Source organism: Saccostrea echinata, unplaced genomic scaffold, assembly GCF_033153115.1.
Source record: "Saccostrea echinata isolate AGI-Se365-2 ecotype Australia unplaced genomic scaffold, CSIRO_AGI_Sech_v1 ptg000001l, whole genome shotgun sequence".
In the NCBI taxonomy this organism is placed as follows: domain Eukaryota; kingdom Metazoa; phylum Mollusca; class Bivalvia; order Ostreida; family Ostreidae; genus Saccostrea; species Saccostrea echinata.
In genome coordinates, this window is record NW_026889750.1 from 18,743,293 (window position 1) to 18,770,597 (window position 27,305).

General features: G+C 32.2%; 3 protein-coding genes across 3 annotated transcripts; 2 read left to right on the top strand and 1 right to left on the bottom strand.

Moving 5' to 3' along the window:
- The first annotated feature begins 21 nt into the window (after positions 1–21).
- Positions 22–2,960, top strand: LOC133186608 (NADH dehydrogenase [ubiquinone] 1 alpha subcomplex subunit 8-like). Its single transcript, XM_061321841.1, has 3 exons — positions 22–200; positions 1,966–2,147; positions 2,647–2,960. The coding sequence occupies exons 1-3, from the start codon at positions 72–74 to the stop codon at positions 2,879–2,881; spliced, it is 546 nt and encodes a 181-aa protein (XP_061177825.1). The 5' UTR covers positions 22–71; the 3' UTR covers positions 2,882–2,960.
- An 11,559-nt stretch (positions 2,961–14,519) lies between these two features.
- Positions 14,520–15,267, bottom strand: LOC133195561 (uncharacterized). Its single transcript, XM_061331479.1, has 2 exons — positions 14,968–15,267; positions 14,520–14,859 (listed from the first exon to the last, which is right to left on the bottom strand). Exons 1-2 carry the CDS (start codon positions 15,242–15,244, stop codon positions 14,762–14,764), a joined length of 375 nt encoding a protein of 124 aa, XP_061187463.1. The 5' UTR covers positions 15,245–15,267; the 3' UTR covers positions 14,520–14,761.
- A 3,977-nt stretch (positions 15,268–19,244) lies between these two features.
- Positions 19,245–26,316, top strand: LOC133195662 (mitochondrial inner membrane protease subunit 1-like). The gene is made up of 6 exons (XM_061331592.1): positions 19,245–19,340; positions 21,094–21,286; positions 21,658–21,746; positions 22,163–22,274; positions 22,691–22,801; positions 25,451–26,316. Exons 2-6 carry the CDS (start codon positions 21,170–21,172, stop codon positions 25,547–25,549), a joined length of 528 nt encoding a protein of 175 aa, XP_061187576.1. The 5' UTR covers positions 19,245–19,340; positions 21,094–21,169; the 3' UTR covers positions 25,550–26,316.
- Positions 26,317–27,305: the final 989 nt, after the last annotated feature.

The following is a 27,305-nucleotide window of genomic DNA, read 5'->3' on the forward strand; positions in this document are numbered from 1 at the left end:
GTTTTTTTAAGGATCGGGCTCGGAACTCAAAATATATTTTGTGCCCTTGGTTGGCGAACTGGGGCTCAAAAATGACAACAGAATTTTACGAAACTTTGCCAACCTACGAGGAATTAACCGTTCCTGAATTGCATTTAACATGGCCCGAATTAAAAGCAGGGTCCTTATATTTTGGAAGATTTTGTGATAACCAGTGCAAAGTAAGTGTAACAAGATAATTCGAATTTTCTCAACACTGTAAAGTTTGTAAGAACATGGGCCAATAAATTGCACTTTTACTAATTTTTTTTCTTATTTCTTGATAAAAGCGTATAAAACTTGAGAACAGCTACAGTACATGCAGGTTAATGTCTGATTCATTAAATAACGAGGAAGAAAAATGTCCATTAATTTTAACTCTTAGCTGTGATCTCTAGAAAATATTCAAATGATATGTTAATTTGGCTTGGATAGATACTGTGCCTGTTGCACTTTTTACTTCAGCACATTGAAAACATGGATCTCATTCTCACTTATCTGCAAAACTGGTAGCTCTCTGGTTGATTTGGACAGTCAAACCAGAGAGCTACAGATCCAAGCATTGTAAAAGCCTTCGGTTTACAGACCCCTTTTTTGTTGCATGCTTTGGGTACTTTGTTAACCATATATATTTTGCACCTCATCTTGTTTCTTTATTTATCTTTAAATGGTTCTAAGCAGTCGTAAGCAGTTTTTTATACGCTGAAGTCTGAAACAGATGAAACTTGCATAGATGCATCGAGGGTTAAGATGCTACAAATGACTTATTTCTAAACGAGTGACCAGTTTGAAGTTTTAGGAGTAGGTCCGTAAGGCCCAAGTAACTGTAAGCCAGATGCTGACAAAGCCAATTTTCCAGTGCCTGGGGCTTGTGAATTTTATGTGTGAGCAAGTGAATTTTTTAATGAGGTTATTGAAATCCATGAAACATCAATTTATTTGTCAGATGCTACATCTGACCTGCAATTTTCACATGATTGAACAGGTTGAAGTTTTTAGAGCAGGTCCATTCCCAAGTTATTATAAAGTTCTACCTTAAGGCCTTAAATAAAAATTTGTTTGTTTGCAGTTGCCTAACCCACTGAAAATGCACCTGACCCAAACTTTTTTTCAGCTATTTTGAATTATTATTTTTTTTTAAGTTTCAAGCTTTCAGGACATTAAAACTGTTTCATTTTCTATTTTTGTTTTAATCAATTAATGGTTTATAACAAGTGGAGCTTATTTATGTTTAGTCAACCTATGAAAATCTCTATAATTTGTTATCTATCAAAAATCTGAAAACAACAATCTTTTTTTAAAAAAAACAAAACAAAAAAAACTACCTACCCACTCTAAAAATTATATGTCAGCAACTGCAAACAAAGAATTTTTTAAGCTTGGCCTAATGGAACTTGCACAAATGATCATCAGGTACATGTACATGTAATGCACACTACTAGACCTGATTTGATTGCTGCATCTGTCCAATGTTTGCTAGATGACTGAGCATATTTGTAACTATGAGCCATAGTCTAACCAAATTAGCATGGATGTTGCATTTAGGAAAGCATACTATCAAACCTTCTTTAGATGCTGCATTTGACCTACATTTTCTGGGTGATTGAACAGGTTCATTCCCAAGTAAATATAACCTCTACCTGGACCAAATTTTCTTGGGATTTTGCATCAAACATACATGTATTTTCCAGATGGTTAAACAGAAGAGCCAATTACTAGACAAGAATTTATATTCTATAAATGTGCTGGTTTTTAGATTATATAATCTAGCTTCTTTTCATCAAATGTGTATTATTTTGTCCAAAAAAGCTTCTTGGCTTTCACACTTATTATCTTCCACAACTTTTACCTTTTTGAAGTGAGTTATTTTAAAGTGAATTTGATATAATTTGACTGCGAAATAAGTGATTTGTAGGAACTTACATCATAATTTATTTTTTTTTTTAGGAATTCATGTTATGTAAGCAAGAAAACCAAAAGAACCCAACTGTATGCTTGAAAGAGGGCAGAGAAGTTACCAAATGTGGCTTCCAGTTTTTTGGTAAAGTAAAGAAGCATTGCATGAATGAATTTGAGGCCTACTATACGTGTATAGACAGAGACTATAAAGGACAACTGGATTTTTCAATGTAAGTCCTGATCTATATAAATGTTTTGAAAATAAAAAAAAAAATGGTGCAAAAAAAAAAAAAATTGCAAACACACTTTAAATAATAAATAGCAAAGTGATTTTCATTCCCTTTAGTTTTAAAACACATTATGTGAACTTATTGGATATAACCAGTTACATATACATGTATAATGAATCAAAATTGTTTGTCCCTGGTACTTCACTATAAGCTTGTTTTACCTTGGGTTAAATTTCCCAATTTTTTGTATGTAATATTTGATAATTCAATGTTATCAAAATTATGAATTAACAAAACTGTTTAAGATTTACATAAAAAAGAACTTATTTACCCCCCTATTCATCAGAAAACTTTAAGATAATAAGTTGTAGTTGATGTATTCTTTTGATATATTCTTTAATGCAAGGTAGAGTAATTAAGCATCATTTCTGAGGACAGGTGAGAAGGGAGAAAAAATAATTCTCAGTGATTTTTCTGAGAAATTTTCTTTCTCTTTTAGGTGTAGAAAACCTCAACTGGTATTTGATGACTGCATGAAAGAAAAGCTGAATATTGATAGACCTTACATCGGATATTTTGCCCGAATACGTCTGGTGGACTCGGACAGGCCGCGTCCTGTCCTGAAAACACGGGAATACAAGAAACTCCAGGAACCACCTACAGTTGAAGAACTAGATAGGATGAAACTGAAAACTGACCAATATCCTCTACACGTATTCAAATTGTTTGAGTAGATATGTTGACTGGCTTAAAAACGAACACTTCAGTTTTATAAAAATGTGAAACATTATGTTAATTAAAGTATGAGAGTTGTTTGTTGTGTTGTTTTTCTATTGTAAGTTGTTTATATCACCAGTGATCCTGTTTGTTGTTTAAATCTACAGTGAAACTTGTCAAATCTGGATGTTGAATCCAAAATCTTGTCCATTACAATGAAAACTGTTAGTCCCTTTGAGTAAATTCAATTGTTCAAAATGTTGTCTAATCCGGATCAAATGTTGCCTAATCCAGCCAATTTCTATGGAACCAGTGAGGTTCGGATTAGACAAGTTTTACTGTATTGCTATTACTTCCTTAATCTTCCTCCTTAAACTACAAAATTCGTGCTATCTATATATTGATATATATATGGACTGTATAATTCTTCCATTATAACAACATTTTGATTGAATGTAAAGTTCCTATCTTATTGTGAGCCATTTGTCCACAAAATATTTTTGTACATGTATGTGTTTATATTCTTAAAATTAGGTTTACCCTCAGTGAAGTTTTATCCTGAATTCTTTTTGAGGGTATAAAACTATGCTCAGAATAGAATTTTTAAACTTTTTAGACCCAGCCTCGGGAGTTTTTGGTATTTAGATGAAGCATCATAAACAAGATGTTTGAGACTTAGATTTAGGCAGTTTTAAAGAACCTTAATGTTTGTTAATTACTGGTAAAACAGTTTTAAAGCAGACCATCAATTGACATATTAACAGTATCTCCCTGTGAAATTCATTGTAAAAGAGGGGGGAGGCAGCCTGTGGAACTGTCAGAGGAGACTCAAAATGACTTCACTCTTCCTTGGCCCAGAAAAATGGACCCTACTCCAAGGAGTAAAGCTGCAGTATACTAAGCAGAGTCACCTCTTGGCATTAACTGCATGGGCTAGAGGGAGTTTGGGTGGAGTCTTGCCCTCCCCCCCCCCCCCTAGAATTTTAGGATCATTAAATTTCTATGTAAAATTAAGGAAAAAATCCCCTCCCCAAGAAACACGGACTCCTTTAAAAATGGTGAGGGTCATCTATCAGTCTATCAAAAAATTAACTTGGGAAATATTGTCTTCTACCCCCCCCCCCCCCCCCCCGAAAATAGGATTTTTGTCTGATATGTTTTTTTTTAACTTATAAACAAATTTCTGAGTCTGAGATTTGTTACAGTTGATGTGGAACTGGAACACCCCCCCCCCCCCTTGTGAAAAAAATCCTGGGTATACTGAACTGTAAAAATATGCTAGTGTATTTTTTTCAATTTAAGGACATAGGATACTCATAGAAGTTTGTAAAATAGTTTGAACTGGCTTTAATTTATCATTGCTAAAACACATATTTTTCACGAAATTTTTCCTATCAAACTAGCCTCTTTTTTTTTTAAATAAATTTTATTTTTTCACCAAAACCAGGCACACAGCTGGAGGGGGGGGGGGGGTTATAGTTTTTTTTGTAGTTTTAATATGTAAATTTTCATGCAGACGCTGATCAACTGGCTCCCCCCACTTGATGCTGTAAGGTCGAACACTGGCATTTCAGCATTTGATAAAAATGTACCAAAAAGTTATAGGAAGGTCCAACATCAGCGCAATACAAAAATTCATCTTCTTCGGATTTTTGGGTTCTAGTATCCTATGACCTTAAACATCCATCTTTATGTGAAGTAGTATAGTGTAAATCTTATACGGTACCAGAGTTTATGCACCAGATGCGCATTTATACATCAGTAAGGGAATGATTTCTCCTCACAGGCATCTGATCCCTCGTCTTGAATAACCACGGGTCTGTGTTTTATGCTTGTTCACAGGTTTGTATTGTTTGTAGGGGTTTTTGAGATCGATCCCTATTATTTATCTTCACCTTTTTCATTATAAAGGATATGCTTTTAGGCAAATGAAACCAAACTTTTAAGAAGTAACAAGTCGAGAGCATTGTATGTACACGTTTATTTCAGTAAATACATACTAGTTTGTAAAAACATAATTTTAAAAAAAGAGAACAAGAAGTAGTATTTACAATTTGATTCTTTTTGAAAAGGAATCCCTTTCCATCTGATCAAATGGGTTCTCCTTCGATAGCAGAACGTTTCAAAAGATCCACATACATTTATCTATAGGTTGACATTCTGGAAGATTCCAAAGAGAGGGAAAAGAAATAAAAGCCAAACCAACGATCTGAAGCAAATATTAAACTTCGAGTATCCCCTTTTTGTTTCCAAAAGTTGTTTATAGACAAAAATAATCGATGCCAGCTTTTCTAAGATCTTTTTCATTTTAACAGAACGAGTTTTTGTTTAACCCACTGAGGCGACTTGTTCTGCACTTCTAAATCTAGCTGTCTTAGGTCTTTGAGCTGCCATTATCTTCTGTAAGACTTTTTTACGTCTTACTTCTGCCTTCTCCTGTTTTTCTTTGAGAAGCTTGTCTCTTTTATCTGTCATTAAAAATTATTATTTAATTTTATTTTTAGTTACAATATATATGAGAGAGAGAGAGAGAAGGGGTGGAGAGGAGGGAGAATACATATCTGTACCTTTCCACTTTTCATACTCTTCGTCATAGACGACTCTGGTAGTGGACCTTAATTTGACAGATGGCAACTTTGGTATCGTTGACTTGAATTCGATGTTGAGCGACATTCCATTCTTTGCCTTCACGAGATCGGACATCTTACTGTCTTACTGTGTTGGCATCTTCACTTCTAGCTGGAGATGTGCAGAACATTTGCCATGGAAGGGGGTTGTTTTGGAATTTCTCATTCAGTATCTCACTTTGATTCTCTTCCTTGATTTTCTTGTAGGCATCCATTTCCTCATTTGAGAGGACGCCTACTTTATTACTTCTCTTTCCAAGGCAGCTTTGGATTAGTCCCATTCTGTCTGACAACGAACGAATGCAACTCTGGTGGAGTTATTATGACGTTATAGGAACTATGACGTCATCTAATTATGACATTTTAGAGAGTAATGATTAGAACCAATCGAACACGAACGGATATTTTTGGGTTAGCTTGGTTCCCCGTCCCTGGTCTGCTTCCTGTAGTAGGGGATTTCCTGTCATGTCGTGGCTGAGATAGAGAAACAGGCTTTTTATTGGTTCTTTCATTTATATGCATAATTTATTGTATTTTAATGAGATATTTAATGCTTTTGTCAGTGTAATTGGCTTTTTGCATAGAATTCCAACCTCTAAAAAAGACACTCTGTAAAAATTAAAAACAACCTTTTAGGCTATTGAATAAGATTTGTTCTCCTTTGAATATTTGTTTCAGTTAATTGTTTATATTATATTATATATTAAATTATATTATTATTGTTTTATAGTGAATTGAATAAGAACATGGTTGCAGAGCTGACGTACAATAATACTGCAAAAGCACTTTCACATATATACCCGCGCCATGCATGTTTAATTGGACATGGTTTTAATGTTTTGATTTGTTGTATGTAAAGATCAGTATGTCTGTTAGTAAAAGACATTTACTTGTCTCCTTAATCTCGAGTCGTGTTTTAACAATCAACAACAGCTGCAAAACGCAATCACATTGCATCTGGAATTTAAAAAAAAAAGGAAAATGTTAACGTTGCAGATATATTGGCATCACAAAATCGCTTCAAAATGAATGCATGGGTTCGGCTAACATATTGCTAAGCAATATTTGACAATATTTGAGTACCGGTATTTCCAGAATGAGGCTTTTGTAGAATTGTGTATTATACTGTATACATGTATTCTCTGTCACAAGAGAGACTGGGGACGTGCAGGGTACATAATTGTGAGAGCTGGGATCTTTGAGACTCGCACAACTATAAAGTCTCAGGCAAACAGTCACCCCTACTAATGTTATTGTGATTTAAATTCAAGACACGTGGTGTAGGTTGACCCATTCTAAGGTTATAGGGTAGAATCGGTTTTATAAATAAAACTGGCAGTAAACAGGAAATTGCTATAATCTGTTTCTTTTAAAAACATGTCCTATAAAAATATGTTACCAGAATTTTCTGAAAGATTTATAAAATTTTAAACAGAAATGAGTGGGATTTAAAAAATCACAGTCTACTTAATTAATCTTCCCTTCTGTGATCATTTATGGCGAAAAATTGAATCTTTACGGGTAATGTCGCGTGTAAAGAACTTAGTAAGAGCTTATCTCACTAAACAAGTACTGCTAAGCAGTATACTGATTGTTAATTTTGATTCATTTCAAAGAAAACAAATATTAAAGAATATGAGAATAACAGAAATGCTCTCTAGTCTCTTTTTGAAACCTTTTTTTCTTCAAAGCATAAAAAGAAAAAAGTGTGTGTATTCAATCAGTTCTTAAATTCAATTAAGAAAAAAACTTACTAAGTTAATTTTGATTGGAGAATTTGGCAGGCATCACAATGCATCGCATTGTATTGCAGCAGAGTGCAGTATGGTGCAGTTCTACTTGTAGCAGAGTGCAGTATGGTGCAGTTCTACTTGTATTTAAACAAGCACAATTATTTTACTTGTCATTGTATTATAAATATCCCCCACCATCCACCCTCCAAAGACAGCTTTTATATACAATTTGTCCTTGTGATTGAATGTTTATTTGGGAATTTGCATAATGTAAGTTTTGTTTCAAAGTTCGATAACTCAAATTATGTCCCTTTGAACAACGTAGACAAAACGATCATTGATTTCTGCTTCATATTATGTAAATGTTTTAACAATGCTAACGAATAACAGGCCTGTATACTATATATAAGACGCTAGAGAGACATTCACAAATGACCACGTGTTAAAGTCAGAGTAAATAACGGTTACGGGTAATGTCGCGTGTAAAGGACTTAGTGTGAGCTGATCTCACTAAACAAGTACTGCTAAGCAGTACTGAAAAGCGTCTTTGATTGTTCTACAAAGTCATCGGCGCTTTGTTTGAGTCTCAAAATATTCACTCATCAGTCAAACAGGAAAGTTTATATTTTTTTCCAATGTTTTGCCTAATAAGAAAAATTAACCAAGTATGTTTAAATTAGGCAGTACATCAAGCATTACAATGCAATGAATTGTAGGACAGTTATATTTTTATTTAAAAGCAAAATTAATTAGCTTGCAATTAAAGAACTTCACTCGACACTCCAATTTTCTTCGGGAAGTTTCGCATATATCCATATCAGTCTTTCAATAAAAAAAAAAAATCAGCAAAAGTAACTGTTCTTTGACGAAAACTTAGCTCTAAGTACTGTTATCAGAATATATTCTGTTTATTCTTCCTGGTGCGTATCTCTATCACTCTCAAAATTTACACTCATCAGTCAAACACGAGATTTCTCTCTTTTTCAATCTTTCATATACCCAAACTAGGCTTGCATAAAAAAATAAACAGCAATGAAAAAAATTGTCAAAAAATCCTTCGACATTATTACTGCATTGCTAATTTAGATTCGTATGAAAGAGAACAATCATATAGGAAAATGTGAATGAAAATATTCCATCCAATCTGTTTTTCAAAACTTTTTTAAAAATAAAAATATATTAGAAAATATGTTATTCTTATTTTCAATACCATAATGTGAAACAAAAATGGACTTCATTTTCTTGATTGACATTGCATTGTAGTGCAGTGCAATAAAATGCAGTTAAATTCCTATTGTGGTAAACAGTATAAATTCTCTTGCAAACAAAAAAATCCTCTCATCAGTCAAAAAGGAGTGTTCATTTCTTTTGGATCTTTTGCGCATACTCAAACTAGTCATTCGATAAAAACAAAAAACCCAGTAACACGTAACTTTGCGAAAGTCCTTCGACTTAATTACTGATTGTTAATTTTGATTCATATCAAAGAAAACAAATATTTAAGAATATGAGAATAACAGAAATGCTCTCTAGTCTCTTTTTGAAACCCTTTTTTCTTCAAAGCATAAAATGAAAAAAGTGTGTGTATTCAATCAGTTCTTAAATTCAATTAAGAAAAAAACTTACTAAGTTAATTTTGATTGGAGAATTTGGCAGGCATCACAATGCATCGCATTGTATTGCAGCAGAGTGCAGTATGGTGCAGTTCTACTTGTATTTAAACAAGCACAATTATTTTACTTGTCATTGTATAACAAGCACAATTATTTTACTTGTCATTGTATTATAAATATCCCCCACCATCCACCCTCCAAAGACAGCTTTTATATACAATTTGTCCTTGTGATTGAATGTTTATTTGGAAATTTGCATAATGTAAGTTTTGTTTCAAAGTTCGATAACTCAAATTATGTCCCTTTGAACAACGTAGACAAAACGATCATTGATTTCTGCTTCATATTATGTAAATGTTTTAACAATGCTAACGAATAACAGGCCTGTATACTATATATAAGACGCTAGAGAGACATTCACAAATGACCACGTGTTAAAGTCAGAGTAAATAACGGTTACGGGTAATGTCGCGTGTAAAGGACTTAGTGTGAGCTGATCTCACTAAACAAGTACTGCTAAGCAGTACTGAAAAGCGTCTTTGATTGTTCTACAAAGTCATCGGCGCTTTGTTTGAGTCTCAAAATATTCACTCATCAGTCAAACAGGAAAGTTTATATTTTTTTCCAATGTTTTGCCTAATAAGAAAAATTGACCAAGTATGTTTAAATTAGACAGTACATCAAGCATTACAATGCAATGTATTGTAGGACAGTTATACTTTTATTTAAAAGCAAAATTAATTAGCTTGCAATTAAAGAACTTCACTCGACACTCCAATTTTCTTCGGGAAGTTTCGCATATATCCATATCAGTCTTTCAATAAAAAAAAATCAACAAAAGTAACTGTTCTTTGACGAAAACTTAGCTCTAAGTACTGTTATCAGAATATATTCTGTTTATTCTTCCTGGTGCGTATCTGCATCACTCTCAAAATTTACACTCAGTCAAACACGAGATTTCTCTCTTTTTCAATCTTAGCTTAAATTTCCATTCAAAGGAATTTCTCTGTTGTTGTTGTTGCAGGCCCGTAGAACGCGGGGGGGGGGGGGGGCACTTTTTTCTGAGTATAGTATTTTGCTATAGTAAATTTTCCTTTATATGCTGGTCCCCCCCTTTTTTGACGCTGTAAGGTCTAGCACGGACACATTGCGGGATTTGGATAGTAAATTAGCTTTTTTTTCGCTTGTCAGACATTTTTGGGAAGTTCCCCCTCCACTTTTGAACCCGTTATTATGGTTATCATATCATTTTAGGAAAAGTAATACAGTGCAGGTACCTAGGGTAAGAACTACTAAACATGGCCTACACTCCTTTAGATATGCAGGAGCCAAACTCTGGAATGAACTCCCAGAAGACATTAGAAATGCAGCTACAATAAATCAGTTTAAAAGTCTTATTAATAACTGGAATGGAGATTCCTGTAAATGTGGCTCCTGCAGATCTTAAATATTTAGTTTTAAATTCAGTTCTTTTATAGATTTTAAGTTTTCAATTTTCTGTTTCTTATGTTTAGTATGTTTATTCCTTTTAATGAGTTAATTTACTATAAAATTATGAAATTATAAAGTTTAACTTTTAATCCAGCGAAAGTGCTATCTCATATTTTATATAAATTTAATTATAGACTACCCTTTTTAGTGTATAAGTGCTACTTTGACTTTTCAATCATATTTATTTCTATTTATGTATCTTTCTATGTATTGTCCTATATGTAAATGCATGCTATATGTGTTGTTGTTGTGTCTTTGTGTGTGTAAATTATGTCTGTTGTGCTGCATGCCATTGAAATTTTAACTATGTTTATATGTGTATATTGTCATTTATGTATTTTATGTATATGTCTTACTAATCTTGTCGGTCAAAAGCTCTATAGAGCTCATGTTATTTGTTAAAAAAATCCGACTTTAAATAAAAATTTCTGATTCTGATCTGATGTGTTGCCTATAATGTTTTGTAAAACGTTTAAAAAGAATTATCTGAATGTCTGGAACAGAATGCATATCATAAGTCTCTGTTGTTATTGTTGCCTATAATTTGTTGTAAAACTATAATTTTCAGGTTAGTCTTTTTCTGTAGAGAAGTTTTCTGGACCTTTGATGTATGGCCTTATAATTTAATACTTTTTCACTCTTCCCTGTGGCCGATTCTCTTTAGAAGAAATTTTTATCGCCATATGGAGGGGGGCAAAAGTCATACTAGTATTCTTTTTGACAGAAAAAAAAAAAAAAAAAAAAAAAAAAAAAAAAAAAAAAAAACTTGCACGCCAAGACAATACAAATCAGGTCAGAAAATTATAAAGCTGTTTTATTACAATTTTAATTGCTGCATTGCTATGTTGTATAACTCATCTTCATCCCCCAGTGTTATAGTCCAAAAAAAAAAAAACAAAAAACAAAAAACAAAACGAATTGAAATCTTCACGGCTACCCGCATTTGCAAATATTGGCATCAGCCCCTCGTCCTTCGAATTTTATATTATAACATATTCTGCTGTGGTCATTCTTTCAACAGAGGTCATTTTCTTATACTGGTGACACATGTAGGAAACTGACGTCTGTGATTCTTTTTTTTCTCCTACAAATAAACACATTTTTTTCTACTGCTGGTGGTCAATTTCCTATGTTGAAAAATGGCCTTGACTGTGTCATTACTCTAAGAGGGTCATTATTCGTCTTTACACTGGCCGGTGTTACAATTGAATTTTTGCTTTTCGGTTACGACAGGTCACTGAAAATTGACGATTTGCCTGCATTAGTACCCAGTAACGGTACAAGTATTGTCCTTGAAGGAACAGAATAATGACACAATTGTTTTGTAAAAGTATTAAAAGTTCCACAAAGCCTCCTAAAAGGAATTTATCATTGTTTGTATTGTTCACGATTTAAACACGCGTTTCAGAATTTTTTTTTTACTTTAAATCATTGATCAATGGATTTTTTAAAATTGGAGTTTAAGGGTTTGGGTGTGTTGTTCATTCAATTGACATGTGTTTTTTTTTAATCTATATTTTAATGATTACTTAATTATTGAAAAAAAAAATTATAATCATTGATGAAAGATAATAATGAAAATAATGGTAAATTAATACATTCATGATTTACAGTATTATTCAAATAATGCACTTTGTCAACACACTCATAGCAAATAGTAATACACGTGTACACATGATATAATATAATAATAATATGAAGTATACTCGTTCTTTTTGAAGAAATAAATTACATTTCATTTTTTTTTTAAATATTTGCATGTCCCTAATTTTTATTCACCCCGTCGTTGCATGTGTAAGAGTAGAGTTAAATTAACATTTAAATTATTAACTTGATACTAAGAATTAATGTACTTGACTGAATGAATTTATTTTATACATTCGTCTTAGTTTATATGTCAAGGAATCGCTGGAGTCGATTTGCAACTTTTCAGTCGGTATTTCATTGAAATTTTATACTGCATAGAAAGACTTGAAGTAGATTAAAACATGTACGTTTTAATCAATCGGTGTTTGTATGTATGTTTCACCAATTTAAAAAAAAATGTACATGTATATTCAAAACCGCATTTCGATATTTTTTCCCTTTAGATAATTGCACCCAAGATTCACAATATCGCACCCAGGATTCACAATATTAAATTGCCAAAAAAGGAACACTTTTCGCCGACTTTCTGTTTAAAATAAAATATATAAACTGCTAAATAAAACGGCAGATAGTAGACACTAGTTGATAAATTCTGTAGCAGAAGATGAGGGATGCACTACCCTGAACATTTTTAAGCGTGTAGAACTGATTATGCGTTTGTCTTGTTACCCAGCCTCTGAATTTCTCATTTGAATAAAACATCATAAAATGATGCGCTGTCACAGCAACTGTATGTCTGACACTTTTACTTTTTTCAAACTTCAAACAGGAAGACTCGTTTGTTTCACACCAACTCTTTGACGTGGGCCATGTTGGACGTATATAGTTTCAAAATTCAATTTATTTTTAAAAACTTTAAAAAAAATTCTGAACATTTAAATAGCAGGCTGTTTATTGAAAATGATTCATAAGCCCTTCACCAAAGTATGAATTTTTTGTCTCCAAATGAAAATGCATTATATACATGTATATAAGAATCTTAACCGCTGAGCTTCATGTAACGTGATAATGTACGATGAGTTTACTATAGAACTGTCCCCTACAGAAATTTAGAACTGTTCAATTTAAATTTGTATAAAGTTGGTCTTGGCTTGAACATTCATAATACCCAAGTGATTGTCAAAATTAAGTTTTTGGCCTCTTATTATGATACATATCCCTCTAATTCTGAGGGTATTTCAGAAGTAGAAATCTACAGTTACACAGTCGGTCTGTATATGCTTATCATAATTACATGTAATTAAGGTAATCCGATCCTCAGGTTCTGAAAATCAGCAGTTAAGTTATTGAAAATACTCACAAAAATGTTATCTATTTCAAAAAGTAATGTGTATTTACCCATGATATTTCTTCAAAGTTCATCATTATGCATGTAGTTAATCATATTATATAGCGAAAATTATCAAATCTCAAATATATTTTCAGGAAATGCAAACGAAAGCACCAGCTAAGCAATTTTTCATTGTTAATTGATCAACAAATTTATTTAAGAATAAAAAATTATAGGTATCCAGGTATATCAAGAAAATTGCGTGTTCATAAAAAATTTTCATTTCTAATTTCATAACATGATTAACAAGCTTTGGTAACTTTTATAGGGTACAAAATTTTCCAATACAGTTTTTTTTAGACTTCAAAGAACCTTGAATCATATTGAGTTGCATGCATGAAGTAAAAATACCCTTCCTGGCTGAGGAGCGAAATATCCTTAATTACCAGTGTGTCTAGTTATTTTGAATGTTTTAAATTTCTCGGAAAAATAATTACGAAAAAATGCGTTTCTCTTTAGCATTCATGATTTTTATAATAATTTTTATACACACAAAAGGATACAGTAATCTTTCACCTTGATTCACTTTACCTCTATAATTTTCAGGCACCCGAACACCCCCCCCCTCCCCGAAAAACACACACACACAAAACAAACAAAAAAAGAGGAAGGCTAAACCTTACAAATTTCATCAAATCATTGTAAGGAAAGGGTGTCGTTAAAAATTTCGCAGATAGATTGGTGTGGGCACCATGTAGAACTGTTAGAGAGATCAATGGACCGTGCATTTTTCTTGGCCCGGAATAGATAGACCTTTCTCCCAGGATCTTTGTAAAACTGCAGTATGCTAGAATTAAGTGCGGTCAACTCTACGTTTTAATTATTAAATAAAAAAATGTACACTTTATAAATATCAATGGATAGAGGTAGTAGAGAAAATATAAATTTTTATAAGCTGTTATAACGGGACCTCTTTTAGCAAAATTAAACCAAACTCCAAACCACCGAACTAAAGAAGTAACAAAAGGCCTGAGCATTGTACATGTTTATTTCTGTTAAATAATGTTTAAAACAACTGTGAAGAGAACAAGAGATTACATTTCTTAGTGCATGTAGTATACTTACAAATTGATTCTTTTTGAAAAGGAATATCAATCCTGCTGATTAAATGAGTACTCCTTGGAACGCCTAATGTTTCGAAATATTTGAATTTATAGAATTATTATTTTAACTCTGCGATTTTGTCTCGATTTTCTCGAGCTCATTATCTGGCACGAAGAATCGAAGAGAAGTCTTTTGAGTTATAGAATTAAGTAAGTAATTTGAGCCCTGTATCTGTGGGCCGACATCAAGGAAGAAAAAAATCCAAACAAAAGATCTGAAGCAAATATACTGTCTTTGTTTCCAAAAGTTGTTTAAAAAATTACATTAGTTTGTACAAACTCTATTTCATTTGACAGAAGGATTTCTTTAATAAAATGGTGTAACATCCCCTGCATTCCTGAATCTAGCTGTCTTAGGTCTTTGTGCCGCCATTATCTTCTTCTGTAAGAGTTTTTTTACGTCTGACTTCTGCCTTCTCCTGTTTTTCTCTGAGAAGCTTGTCTCTTTCATCTGTCATTAAAAACATAATAACGTTGAGTTTATTACAATTTCAATACTATTACGGTAAGAGAGAGAGAGAGAGAGAGAGAGAGAGAGAGAGAGAGATTACTAGATTACCTTTCCACTTTTCATACTCTTCGTCATAGACGACTCTGGTTGTGGACCTTAATTTGATAGGTGGCAACCTTGGAATCGTTGATTTGAATTCAATGTTGAACGACATCCCATCCTTTGCCTTCACAACATCAGACATCTTGCTTTCTTTGACAGTGTCGACATCCTTACTTCTAGTTGGAGACGTGCAGAACATTTGCCATGGAAGGGGCTTGTTTCGGAGTTTCTCTTCCAGAGCCTCACTTTGAACTTCTTTCTTAATTTTCTTGTAGGCATCCATTTCCTCATCTGAAATAACACCTATTTTATTACTTCTCTTTCTCAGGCAGCTTTGGATTAGTCCCATTCTGTCTGACAAAGAATGAATGCAACTCTGGTGTAGTTATTGTGACGTTATTGGAACTATGACGTCATTTGATTGTGACATTTTTAAAAAGTGGGTATTTAAAATAAAAATCGAGCACGAATACTGTTCGTGGACTTTCATATTAAGCTAATATATAAAATTTTATGAACTATTTGATTATTTTGCAAGTGCATCATCGAATTTTATTGTGTAGAATTGCAATCTCTCCCCAAAAAGACCCCATCGAAAATAAAACCTTTCAGCATAGTGAATTTTAAATATACATGTAGTTCTGTAATACTGTGCACGCAGATTCACATCCAAGACAATGGACATACTGATTTGAACTTAACTGGGTTCTGTTTATCACAAACTTACGGAAGCGTAATAGGGCCGCAGCAGTATCTTTTATTAATTTGTTTTAACAAATTACTAATTTGTTATAACAAATTATCAATTTGTTATAATAAATTATCAATTTGTTAAAACAGATTACTAATTTGTTATAACAAATTACTAATTTGTTATAACAAATTATCAATTTGTTATAACAAATTATTAATCTGTTATAACAAATTACTAATTTGTTATAACAAATTATCAATTTGTTATAACAAATTATCAATTTGTTAAAACAGATTACTAATTTGTTATAACAGATTACTAATTTGTTATAACAACTTACTAATTTGTTATAACAAATTATCAATTTGTTATTACAAATTATTTATTTGTTATATCAAATTAGTAATCTGTTATAACAAATTACTAATTTGATATAACAAATTACTAATTTGATATAACAAATTATCAATTTGATATAACAAATTAGTAATTTGTTATAACAAATTAGTAATCTGTTATAACAAAATAATAATTTGATATAACAAATTATTAATTTGATATAACAAATTATTAATTTGATAAAACAAATTAGTAATTTGTTATAACAAATTAGTAATTTGTTATAACAAATTAGTAATTTGTTATAACAAATTACTAATTTGATTTAAAAAATTATTATTTTTTACAAAATATGAAGGTGAATACAGATCTATGGAAGCCAGATCAGATCAGATCAGAAATCTTATTTTAAATCGGTTTTATGAACACGTTAAGCATAAGCTTTGGAGAGCTTTTGATCAATATGTTAATGTGGATTTAGATGAATTAGCAACTTAGATTAAAGCACTTTAATTTTTGTTTAATTGCAGGTTTTTTTTAAAAAATTTTGTTTTGTTTTGTTGTTGTTTGTTTGTTGTTTGTTTTGTTTTTGTTTTTTTGAGTCAGTTCCTTGGAATAGATTTCTCTGTTAGACAATTAAAGGAATAGCTGCATCCCAGGGATTATGTAGAAGAAATACAGAATGTTGGATCCTTCGAGAAAAATTCGAAGTTCCGGACAATTAAATATGACTTCAACGTCGTCCATTCAAATCAACACTTTTTTCAATGTCAACACAGGGTTCAAAAGGGGAGAAGATCTATTTTTTCCTTCTTTACACATGTTTAATATTTGTGTGTATTGTTATAACAAATTATATTGCTTAACCATTTCTTGTAAAATATATGAGTAGTCCTATATGAGACAACCAGGATACAAATTACAAATGAATTTGAAGAAACAACTGTCAAAGTTTTCAGCCAATAATAAGTTATGAAGGCTTTAGTGGGACTTCGAGGGCTTTTCCAAAAGGCACGTATTTTGATTATAAAAATTACATACATACATGAAAAAATTTCACAAGGTATCTAAATTCAAATTTAAGAAGTACTACCCACTCAAGAATATTGTTTATTTTCGTTTTCAGAAAAGGTTATTACAGAGTGTTTATCAATTTTTCTATGATAATTTATCTACAAATTCATTTTTTATCAATGTTGCCTTTATTGCCCCCAGCATAAATTGGGGCCAAGGAGGTTCAACAGAGGAGCAGATTCAGGTTTATGCATTAGGAACGGCGGTTTAGTTTAAAATATATTTTATTCATGATACATAAACTGGATTGAACAGTAGGCATAAATCATTTGGTACATGTATAGAATGAATCGAGAGAGAGAGGGAGGGGGGGGGGGGTAAAATGAAATAAAATAAAAGACATATTGAAAAAAAAAACATATTATAATGAACATGTTGATTCAGGGTGGAAAAAATTCCCTCTCCAAATAACATGTCTTTGATAAGATATTTTTTCCTAGCATACGAACGGGGATGCAATGACCTGGTAAATGGGAGTCAAGGACGGAGCCCTGGTGGGGGAGGAGGACAAAATTCAAATAGAGCTCCTAAGAATAAGTAAATAGGAACCAAAAAATTTGATGCATTGTATCTTTATAACAATAATGTTTGACAGTGAAAACTCTAAATGCTAAAAGATGTAAATCCAGATTAACATATTGGTCAAAAGCTGTAGCTGCAGAGCTTGTACATTTATTATTTTCACAAATCCAACTTATAAAAAGATTTCTGATCTCATCTGGCTTCCATAGATCTGTATACACTTTCACTTTATCAAAATTTTTAATTTGTTATAACAAATTACCAATTTGTTATAACAAATTAATAATTTGTTATAACAAATTATTAATTTGTTATAACAAATTATTAATTTGTTATATCAAATTGATAATTTGTTATATCAAATTAGTAATCTGTTATAACAAATTAGTAATCTGTTATAACAAATTAGTAATTTGTTTTAACAAATTAGTAATTTGTTTTAACAAATTGATAATTTGTTTTAACAAATTAGTAATTTGTTATAACAAATTAGTAATCTGTTATAACAAATTAATAATTTGTTATAACAAGTTGATAATTTGTTATAACAAATTGATAATTTGTTATAACAAATTAGTAATTTGTTTTAACAAATTACTAATTTGTTTTAACAAATTGATAATTTGTTATAACAAATTGATAATTTGTTATAACAAATTGATAATTTGTTATAACAAATTAGTAATTTGTTATAACAAATTACTAATTTGTTAAAACAAATTAATAAAAGATACTGCTGCGGCCCTAATACGCTTCCGTACAAACTGCATGTATAGTATGCCAACAAAACTGACGTGACCTACATGGTCACCATGTGTCATGTTTTGCACATTGAATTGAAAATCATTTTGATTATTATAACGGGAATTTTAATGTACTTGTAGATTTCAAACTCACTTAAAAACGGAGAAGGAAAAAAAAGATTGATATAATCACACGACAATACTTAAAGCATTAATTTCCTGGGGGTGCAGAAGTACAAGCTCTCGTGGATTTTTAATTATTACTGTATATTTTCTGCCAAAGTGGAAATCAAGGACAGAGTATGTAACTAAACAGACTGCTAAATGTACTTGTAACTTTGTCACCGAGGATATTCATATTTGTACAAAGTCTCTACACATAAGCAGCTGACTACTACATGTGCTTGTGATCGATATTTGAAGCAGATCTGGTCAGATACAGCAGGTAAGAAAACTGTTAAAGATTTTCAAGTTTTTTAAATTTAGATATTGAAAATAAGCTAAAATTTATTTGGAACCTCTGTAAACAGTGTTAAAATAGTTTGATCTTCTTAAATTATGACCATGGAAAGGAAATTTTGTAACATCAACTCCCCTAATCTCTATTGAGATTCTGCTGGGCTAGATATTTGGACTGACGCCCACAGTGGGCGTCAGTCCAAATATCTAGCCCAGCAGAATCTCAATAGAGATTACAACTCCCCCACAAAATAAGATTACGCTTTTGGCCCCTCCCGAGTTTTTTTTTTGGGGGGGGAGGGGGGGGGGTCGTTTGCCAGAAAAGTTGCTAATGTAAGAAACATGTTAATGACCATAATCTGTGCATCCGTCACCTTCCGGATTCTTTTGTTCCGTCCGTTCTTGGCTTTCTACTTTTTTGAAATGTAAAATTTCCTGTTTGAGAACTGAACGAACAGACTAATTTTTGCTAAGCTTGCATCAGTTATGAAATTATCATTCATCTACTGGAGGTCATAACTGCTGTTGACGACATGTCAGTGAGATAGGTAAGATAATTTCAGCACAAAATTTTTAAGATTTAGCCATCACCCTTGGCGGAGGTACTTTCAATAGCATATCAAATTGCAGTTTCTTTTTCTCCTTCGAAAAATATACAACTTTTTTGTTTCAGAGATTTAGTATTTTCCTCAACTTTTGACTAAAAAAATCCAATTTTCACCGAAACTAATTACGTAAAATGACTTGAATCAACTGATGCCCAACAAATATGTTAACCTTGAAAAATAATGCGCATGGCTGACTTGGCAGGTGCACACGTCCAAAATAAAAAAAAGTGTTATTGAGTGCTGATATAAAAATCCCAATTCTTGTTACAGCTTTCCCTGTTTACAACCCAGGCACTTGTTTCCGTAATTTTTTTTTACTCCATTGTATATATATATATATATATATATATATATATATATATATATATATATATATATATATATATATATATATATATATATATATAAAGTATTTAACTCCAAATTACAAAGAGTACACCCTCCCCAGAGTTACAGACATTTATGCTATCAGAGAGTAATCAGTGGAAAAGTGTTGGCTGACATTCTTCTACAATAATTTATCTACAAAATTATGTATGGCATGCTTGTCTTTATTTTCTTTTATCTCTGTAAACAGTGTCCAAACATTGCTCTTTTGTACCAGTCTCTTGCAGAATTATCTATTTGTATTTTGATTGGCTAAAAGCCTGTTTCTAAAATTACACTGGGAAAATACCATAAATTATTTATGGAACGAACATTATATTCATTTATTGCAATATTTAAATATTGATATTGAATTTTTGAATTTGCTGTCTGCCCAAGACTAGTACATGTATAGCACTTTGTGGTATGAAACCAGCTTTCAAGTGAGCAAAGTTTGGAGGTTGTTTATGCAGATAGAAGTTAATAAATGCAAGCATGCCATACATTATTTTGTAGATGAATTATCATAGGAAAAAAAGGTAATGAACTGTTTCCCACTTTGTTTTCTCTGAAAAGTAAATGACTGCAATTCTGGGGGGGGGGGGGGGGGTTCTGTACTCCATGTCATTTAAGTTTATAGATACTTTGTGTTATAATATACCATGTGTTCAAAAACAAGTGCCTCTGATTCACAATTGTGGGTACCATCTGCATATGATAGAATTGCTGGACAGGTTTGTTTTTTATCCCAATAATAGGCACAACCCATCCAGTTAGTAGATTTGTTGAATTGTCTTCGAAATTTTGTAAAGTTGGATTTAAGATACTATCAAATTCTCCATTTAATTGACTCCAAGTCTTGTTTTGATATGTGCCTAAAAATACAATGTTGGTGTATATTAATCTTTCAATGAAATGGCATGTAGTTATCATATCCTATGCACTATGGAAGTCTTGTTATTTGAAGCACATATCCTTTATGGTTTATAATGTAAATATGATTATTTTCCAATTCTCAAAAAGTTTACATTTCAGGTACAATACTGTGAAATCATTTTAATTTGGGGGATCCAATGTTCATGGGCAAGGAAAATTTTACTGGTTTATGGGGATGTAATTTTGTTGGTAAACTCATTTAAACAGAACATTCAGTATGTCGACAATTATTGTTAGTGGGTATTAAAAATTGTCAGTATTGGTGACCCACAAAATCCTAGAACATTGGCCCCTTATGAATAGTGATGAGTCCACATTACTTAAAGTTCTCCCAAATAAAACATATGTTATGCAGTATAATGTACTTGGTTAACTATACACCTTTTTTTAGGAAAATGAAAAGAATGGTCTCAGAGCTGAATATCTCAAAGGGTATTCAACTCTACCTGCCTGAGTTTTGACAAAATATGTGGAGGAACCTGTTTAGGGCCTCCATGAAGAGGGGCATCAAAGGCGTATTTCAAGTCTGGTGTGCTGGTTGTGGAATTATGCTGTTTGCAAACAGAGTAGCATGGAGCATTAATGTAAATTGAATTTTCTTTTCAAGTTTCGTGCCTTTGAAATCAAGAACGTGGAGTAAACATGCATTACATTATACATATATTTTAACTGTGTCCACATATTGCTGGTAATAACTATTGATTTGTTTGAGACATGGACTTCTTTTTGTGGTCAAAGTGAAGACTTCATGTTAAATGAAGGTCGTACTGAAAGATTAAGGTTATATTTGAATTTGCCATATTCTGGCATTACACTTCTTGTTTATTACAAAGTGTACACATAAATTAGTATATTTTTTGAAACAAAGGTCATCATTAAAACAAATATCATTAAAAGACAAATAAATCCGTAATTATCTTATTACTTTACTTATTTATTTTTTTATTGATTACAGCTGACAGGGGATTCTATGTATCCAACAATTCACTCCAATGATAAAGCATTTATTGAATACATGAGTGTTTCTAATCAGAGATTACAAAAGTAAGAAATAGTCTTGCGCTTTTGTTGCCTCTAGCCTTTATTTACTGGTTTGGTTTATCAAATTATTTTAGATTTAGAAAGGAAGAATAATTGATATACTTTAATCAAACATTAAAACACATTTATATAGATGAACATTTTGTGTAATGTGATTATAATATTATGTCATACACAAATATCAAGTATTAAATGTATGTTTTTTAATCTAAGTAATGTCTTGTGTGATATGTATGGACACAAATATTTCTATAATACTTAGTGATGGCATTTGATATTAAATTAATTCTTGTATATAATAAATACCAGGTAGAAGAATCTTTAAATATTCTGTAAACTTTTACACTGAGGTCAAATGCACTATCCACTCACTTTTGGAGAAAAATTGTAATACATGTATCAATATTGTTTCATTGTAGAGGTGACATAGTTATTTGTAAGAAGCCCTACAACCCCACTAGTTTAGTATGTAAGAGACTGATAGGCATGGAACATGACAGAATCATTAAAGAAGATGGACAAGTGGTTAAGGTATACTGTAAAACACACACTTATAGCAAAATGTCAATGGCAAACAATTGTGATTTGTTATTATCTTATTCATTATATCCTATAAGTTCATAACATGTTGTAGAACTACTGGGAATGAAAATTAATTTGCTGTATTAACAGGAATTCATTATCATAGGTGTATTCGATGTAGCCATACATGTACATGTAGAATAAACCTCATTGCACCAAGCAAACAAAGCTTGCATGTGGAATCCATTTTCAGAAGCTTGAAATCAAATAAGTCAGACAGACATTAGAGAAAAACGATTTTATTAAAAGTATCACAAAAAATATTTATCAAGCTTTATCAAGGTGTTTATCATGATATGTAATATGTTTATGGGTGGAGTCATTTCTTGATACATGAATTCATCCAATTTACATACTATCTGCAGGTACCTAAAGGCCATGTGTGGTTAGAGGGAGATAATAAAGAGGATTCAGAAGACTCTAGGGATTATGGTCCTGTTCCATATGGATTGTTGGAGTCCAGGGTTTTCTATAGGGTAAGCTATCATTCCTATGGATTTTGTTGGAATCCAGGGTTTTCTAGAGGGTATTAAAGCTATTATTATTATTATACCCCCGCTCCGAAGGAGAGGGGGGTATACTGTTTTTACCCTTATGTGTCTGTCTGTCCGTGTGTCTGTCTGTCTGTCCGTAACAAATTTTTCATCATAGTTTATTCAGCAACTACTCATTGCAGATGCTTGAAATTTTAGCACACACTTTGTTGAGGCATGCCATATGGTGGGATTAATTTTTGTACGAATCCGATGTCAACTTCCTGTTTATCCATGCGTCTGTCTGTACCATACATAACAAATTTTTGGTCACAGTTTTCGCAGCAACTACTGATTGCAGATGCTTGAAATTTTAGCACATTCTTTGTTGAGGCATGTCATACGGTTGGATTAATTTTTGTACGAATCCGATGTCAACTTCCTGTTTATCTGTGTGTCTGTCCATACCATATATAACAAATTTTGGTCACAGTTTTCTCAGCAACTACTGATTGCAGATGCTTGACATTTTAGCACACTCTTTGTTTAGGCATGTCATATGGTGGGAATCATTTTTGTACAAATCCGATGTCAACTTCCTGTTTATCTGTGTGTCTGTCCATACCATACAGAACAAATTTTGGTCGCAGTTTTCTCAGCAACTACTAATTGCAAATGCTTGAAATTTTAGCACACTTTTTGTTTAGGCATGCCATGTGGTTGCATTCATTTTTGTACAAATCTGAAGTCAACTTCTTGTTCATCCTTGTGTTTGTCCATAACTGAACTTGTGTACATTCACATCAAAGCTGGGGTATTACTAGTGAGCATTGGCTCACAGACTTCTTGTTTGGGTTTTTGTTGAGAGTTCAGGTTTTCCTATAGGGAAGGCTATCATTCCTAGGGGTTTATTTTAGGAATGACTCCAATTCTTGGCCAAATTATTCGAGTATACCTGGTTTGGGTCAGTTTACGCTTTATAATCTGCGAAGCGGATTATAAAACAGCGTAAACTGACCCAAACCAGGTTATACTTGAATAATTTGGCCAAGAATTAGAGTCATTCCTTATAATTTAATTCTAAAATCATTAAATAACTAAGGGTGTAAAATTTCGTTGCTTTTTATTAGTTCAAATTTGCCGCTCAATAATACAACCGTAGTAACGGAAGTAACGGGAAGCGAGGGGAGGTAAAAACTGATGCATAGGCCTAGCAGCAGCCTTGTTGTTTGTTTACATGTGGCAAGATCGAATTATTGTTAAGTTAAAGGTACATTTATTAAATCTGGAATTTTCCATGAATCCCGAGGACTGGAATTTAGAGGATTGTATGGATACAGATGATTCAGCTGGTTGTCAGGGGGGTGTGTCCCCATACCAAACCAGGTTATACAGAAATAATTTGTGTTCCTTTTTGGATATTAACCAGAGGCTAGAATACAAACAAAATTAAATCATATATATATATAGGACCTCCTACGGTTTGTGGTTGGATAGGATTCTGATCCAACGAGTTGTGTGTTTTCTAGCTGCAGAACTGTAGCGTTATGGTTTTATATTTTTGTCTTTGACCATAATGCTACAGATCCCATAATGTAAATAAAGTGCAATTTACTTCGCAAGATTTTCTGCGCACTTTGAGGATGTAATTCCCCACTTTCCAGCATTGGTCAATCAACGACCTTTCATCCACTAATTCTAGACATATTCTATAACCAGCCTGTATACATGTATTTTATCCACCTCCTTACCCTTTATAATTGTCTCTACAGACCAATAAACTCGCTTGTTGTGAATTTGTTGTCGTATCGGATAAAATTCACAACAAGCGAGTTTATTGGTCTGTAGAGATGACTATGAAGGGTAAGGAGGTGGATAAAATATACAGGTTGGTTATAGAATATGTCTAAAATTAGTGAATGAAAGGCCGTTGATTGATCAACGCTGGGAAGTGGCGAAATACATCCCCAAAGTGCACAGAAAATCTTGTGCTGTAAATTGCACTTCATTTACATTACAGGATCTGTAGCGTTATGGTCAAAGACTAAAATATAAAACCATATCTCTACAGTTCTGCAGCTATGTGTTTTTCTATCCCTGAGCCTTGGTGAGGGGATAGAAAACACATAAATTGGATAAATATCATATCCAACCACAAATCATTGGAGATTCTTTTTATCACAAGTTTTACACATAGCTACATGTTTTATACTGCTTTTGTATATAAATCTACTTTATTTGTCAAACCATTTGATGTCACAAACTGTTGATAAGAAAACCATATCATATGACTGAAATCCACTGTATATCAGTTATATGATATAGGAGTAAACATGTATATATACATGTAGAAGAATCCTTCAGAAATTTGATCCTTTACCTTAACATGTCCAGCCTATGTATAAAGACTGATGACTATCAACAACAGAGGAAGGGGCATAAATATATATATATATAGATATAGTTATATATATATATATAATTAGCTGTTGGATGTTTATAGGTGAAGGATCAAATTTCTGCAGGTTTTCTACTACATTTACATATATATTAACTGTTGGATGTTTAGGTGAATGATCAAATTTCCAGGTGTTTCTACTACAGATACATACCAGGGTATACATCTACTGTTGCTTCCTATTTTTGTTGTAGTGGTGGCCTCTCCAACGAAGGGGGTTTCTAGAACTTCCAGGTGAAGTGGAGATCAAAGAGACGAGAAGGAAACCTATTTTATTTTCTGGCAGTAGCTGAACAGCTAACTTTTATGTGACTTTTAAGTTTCTTAAAGATAGATATAAGCTATCAATTTTAAACATAAGCACATTCATACTGTGAAAATTATTTTTATACATTTATTAATGATATGCTTTAAAATAGCTGGGCAACTCCATTCTTCTGTCTCTAATAATTATTGAAGACTGCGGAACATGAACTGGCAAGATTGGAAATATGCAGCTTACGTCATTTCTATCTGTTCCAGTCAAAACATTTGAAGATAGACAATGAAATAGGCGGGTTCAATTCGACACGGACGTCTGTAAAATTGTGCTTACGAGTGTAGCTGAGGTGAATTGAAAATGAATTTTAAACTAGAATTTCAATCCAATGTTTTCTCAGATGTCCATGTCAAATTGTACCTGCCCATTTCATTGTCTATCATTAAATGTTTTGACTGTAACAGATGGAAATGACATAAGCTGCATATATCCAATCTTGCCAGTTAATGTTCTGCAGTCTTAACAAGCATTTTTGGACAATTAAGAATATTTGACAATTAAGAACGTCAGCATTTAGGCATTATATTTATCTAGTTATTACCTATGATTTGTGTGTTCATTTTTACATCACAATTTTGTCTTTGAAATAGAATGTAATGTTATTTGTGATGTACAATTATTTTTTATGAAGGCATTCTTGTATAACGTGTGTATGACAGTGCTTATCATGTTCAACACATAATGTGTCATACCTTATGAATATTTTATTATGAGAAGAATAAAACATTCAGTATACAGATATTGAATTTTTCTTAGTATTCTGTTCTGCAGTGCTTAAGAGCATGTTACACATACATGAACATGCTGTCACAGAAGTGGTTCAAGAATAAGGTGAACTTTGGTAGAGTTGTACAGTAAATCACACTTAAAGCGAACACACTTATAATGAATAGACCCTTACAGCGAAGTGATTTTCATTCCCCGTGACTTTAAAATATATTATGAACTTAGTGGATATAATGAATTTCACTTATAACAAAGCAAAATCGGCCATCCCTGGCACTTTGTTTGTAAGCGTGTTTTACTGTATTATTTTATTTGGTTGTTCTTTTGTTTTTCTGCAAAATAGGGCTTTTTAATGAGGTACAGTGTATTTTTGAAAAATAAATCATTAAGTACTTAGATTGCAATAAGGCTAACCCCAGCAGCCATGATTTGAACATACTTGAATCTACACCTTTGCCAAAGACCCCATCCTATCTCCTGAGGATCATAATTTGAACAAAATGAATCTTCACTATATAATGAAGCTTTCATGTAAGCTTCATCCTTTCTGGCCAGTTGTTCTTGAGAAGAAAATTTTTAAATGATGCCATTAAAGCAATATGAGCTGCGTTTTTGAGCATTTTATTTTGCTGTTAATATGTGCTATTATGATAAATCTGTATGTAATTTAAACGTTTATGATCAATTAGACTAAAATAAAGTATTAATTTTTTTTCAGAAGAAAGATTTCTGTACAATAGAATGTATAGTATTATATAAGAAATCAGGATGACTATAATGTCATTTTGCTTCAATTAAAGAAAAGCTTTTAAATAGTTCTTCCTTCACAAAATGAACAACAGAAGTTTATAAATGTTTTTTTCTGGCATTGAAATAGTTAATTACAATATTGCAACAAAAATCTCCAACATCAAAGTTGCAGCTCATATTGCTTTAAATTTTCACCAATTCTTCATGATCTCCCCGTGAATGAGGGTGTGACCATTCAATTGAATAAACATGAA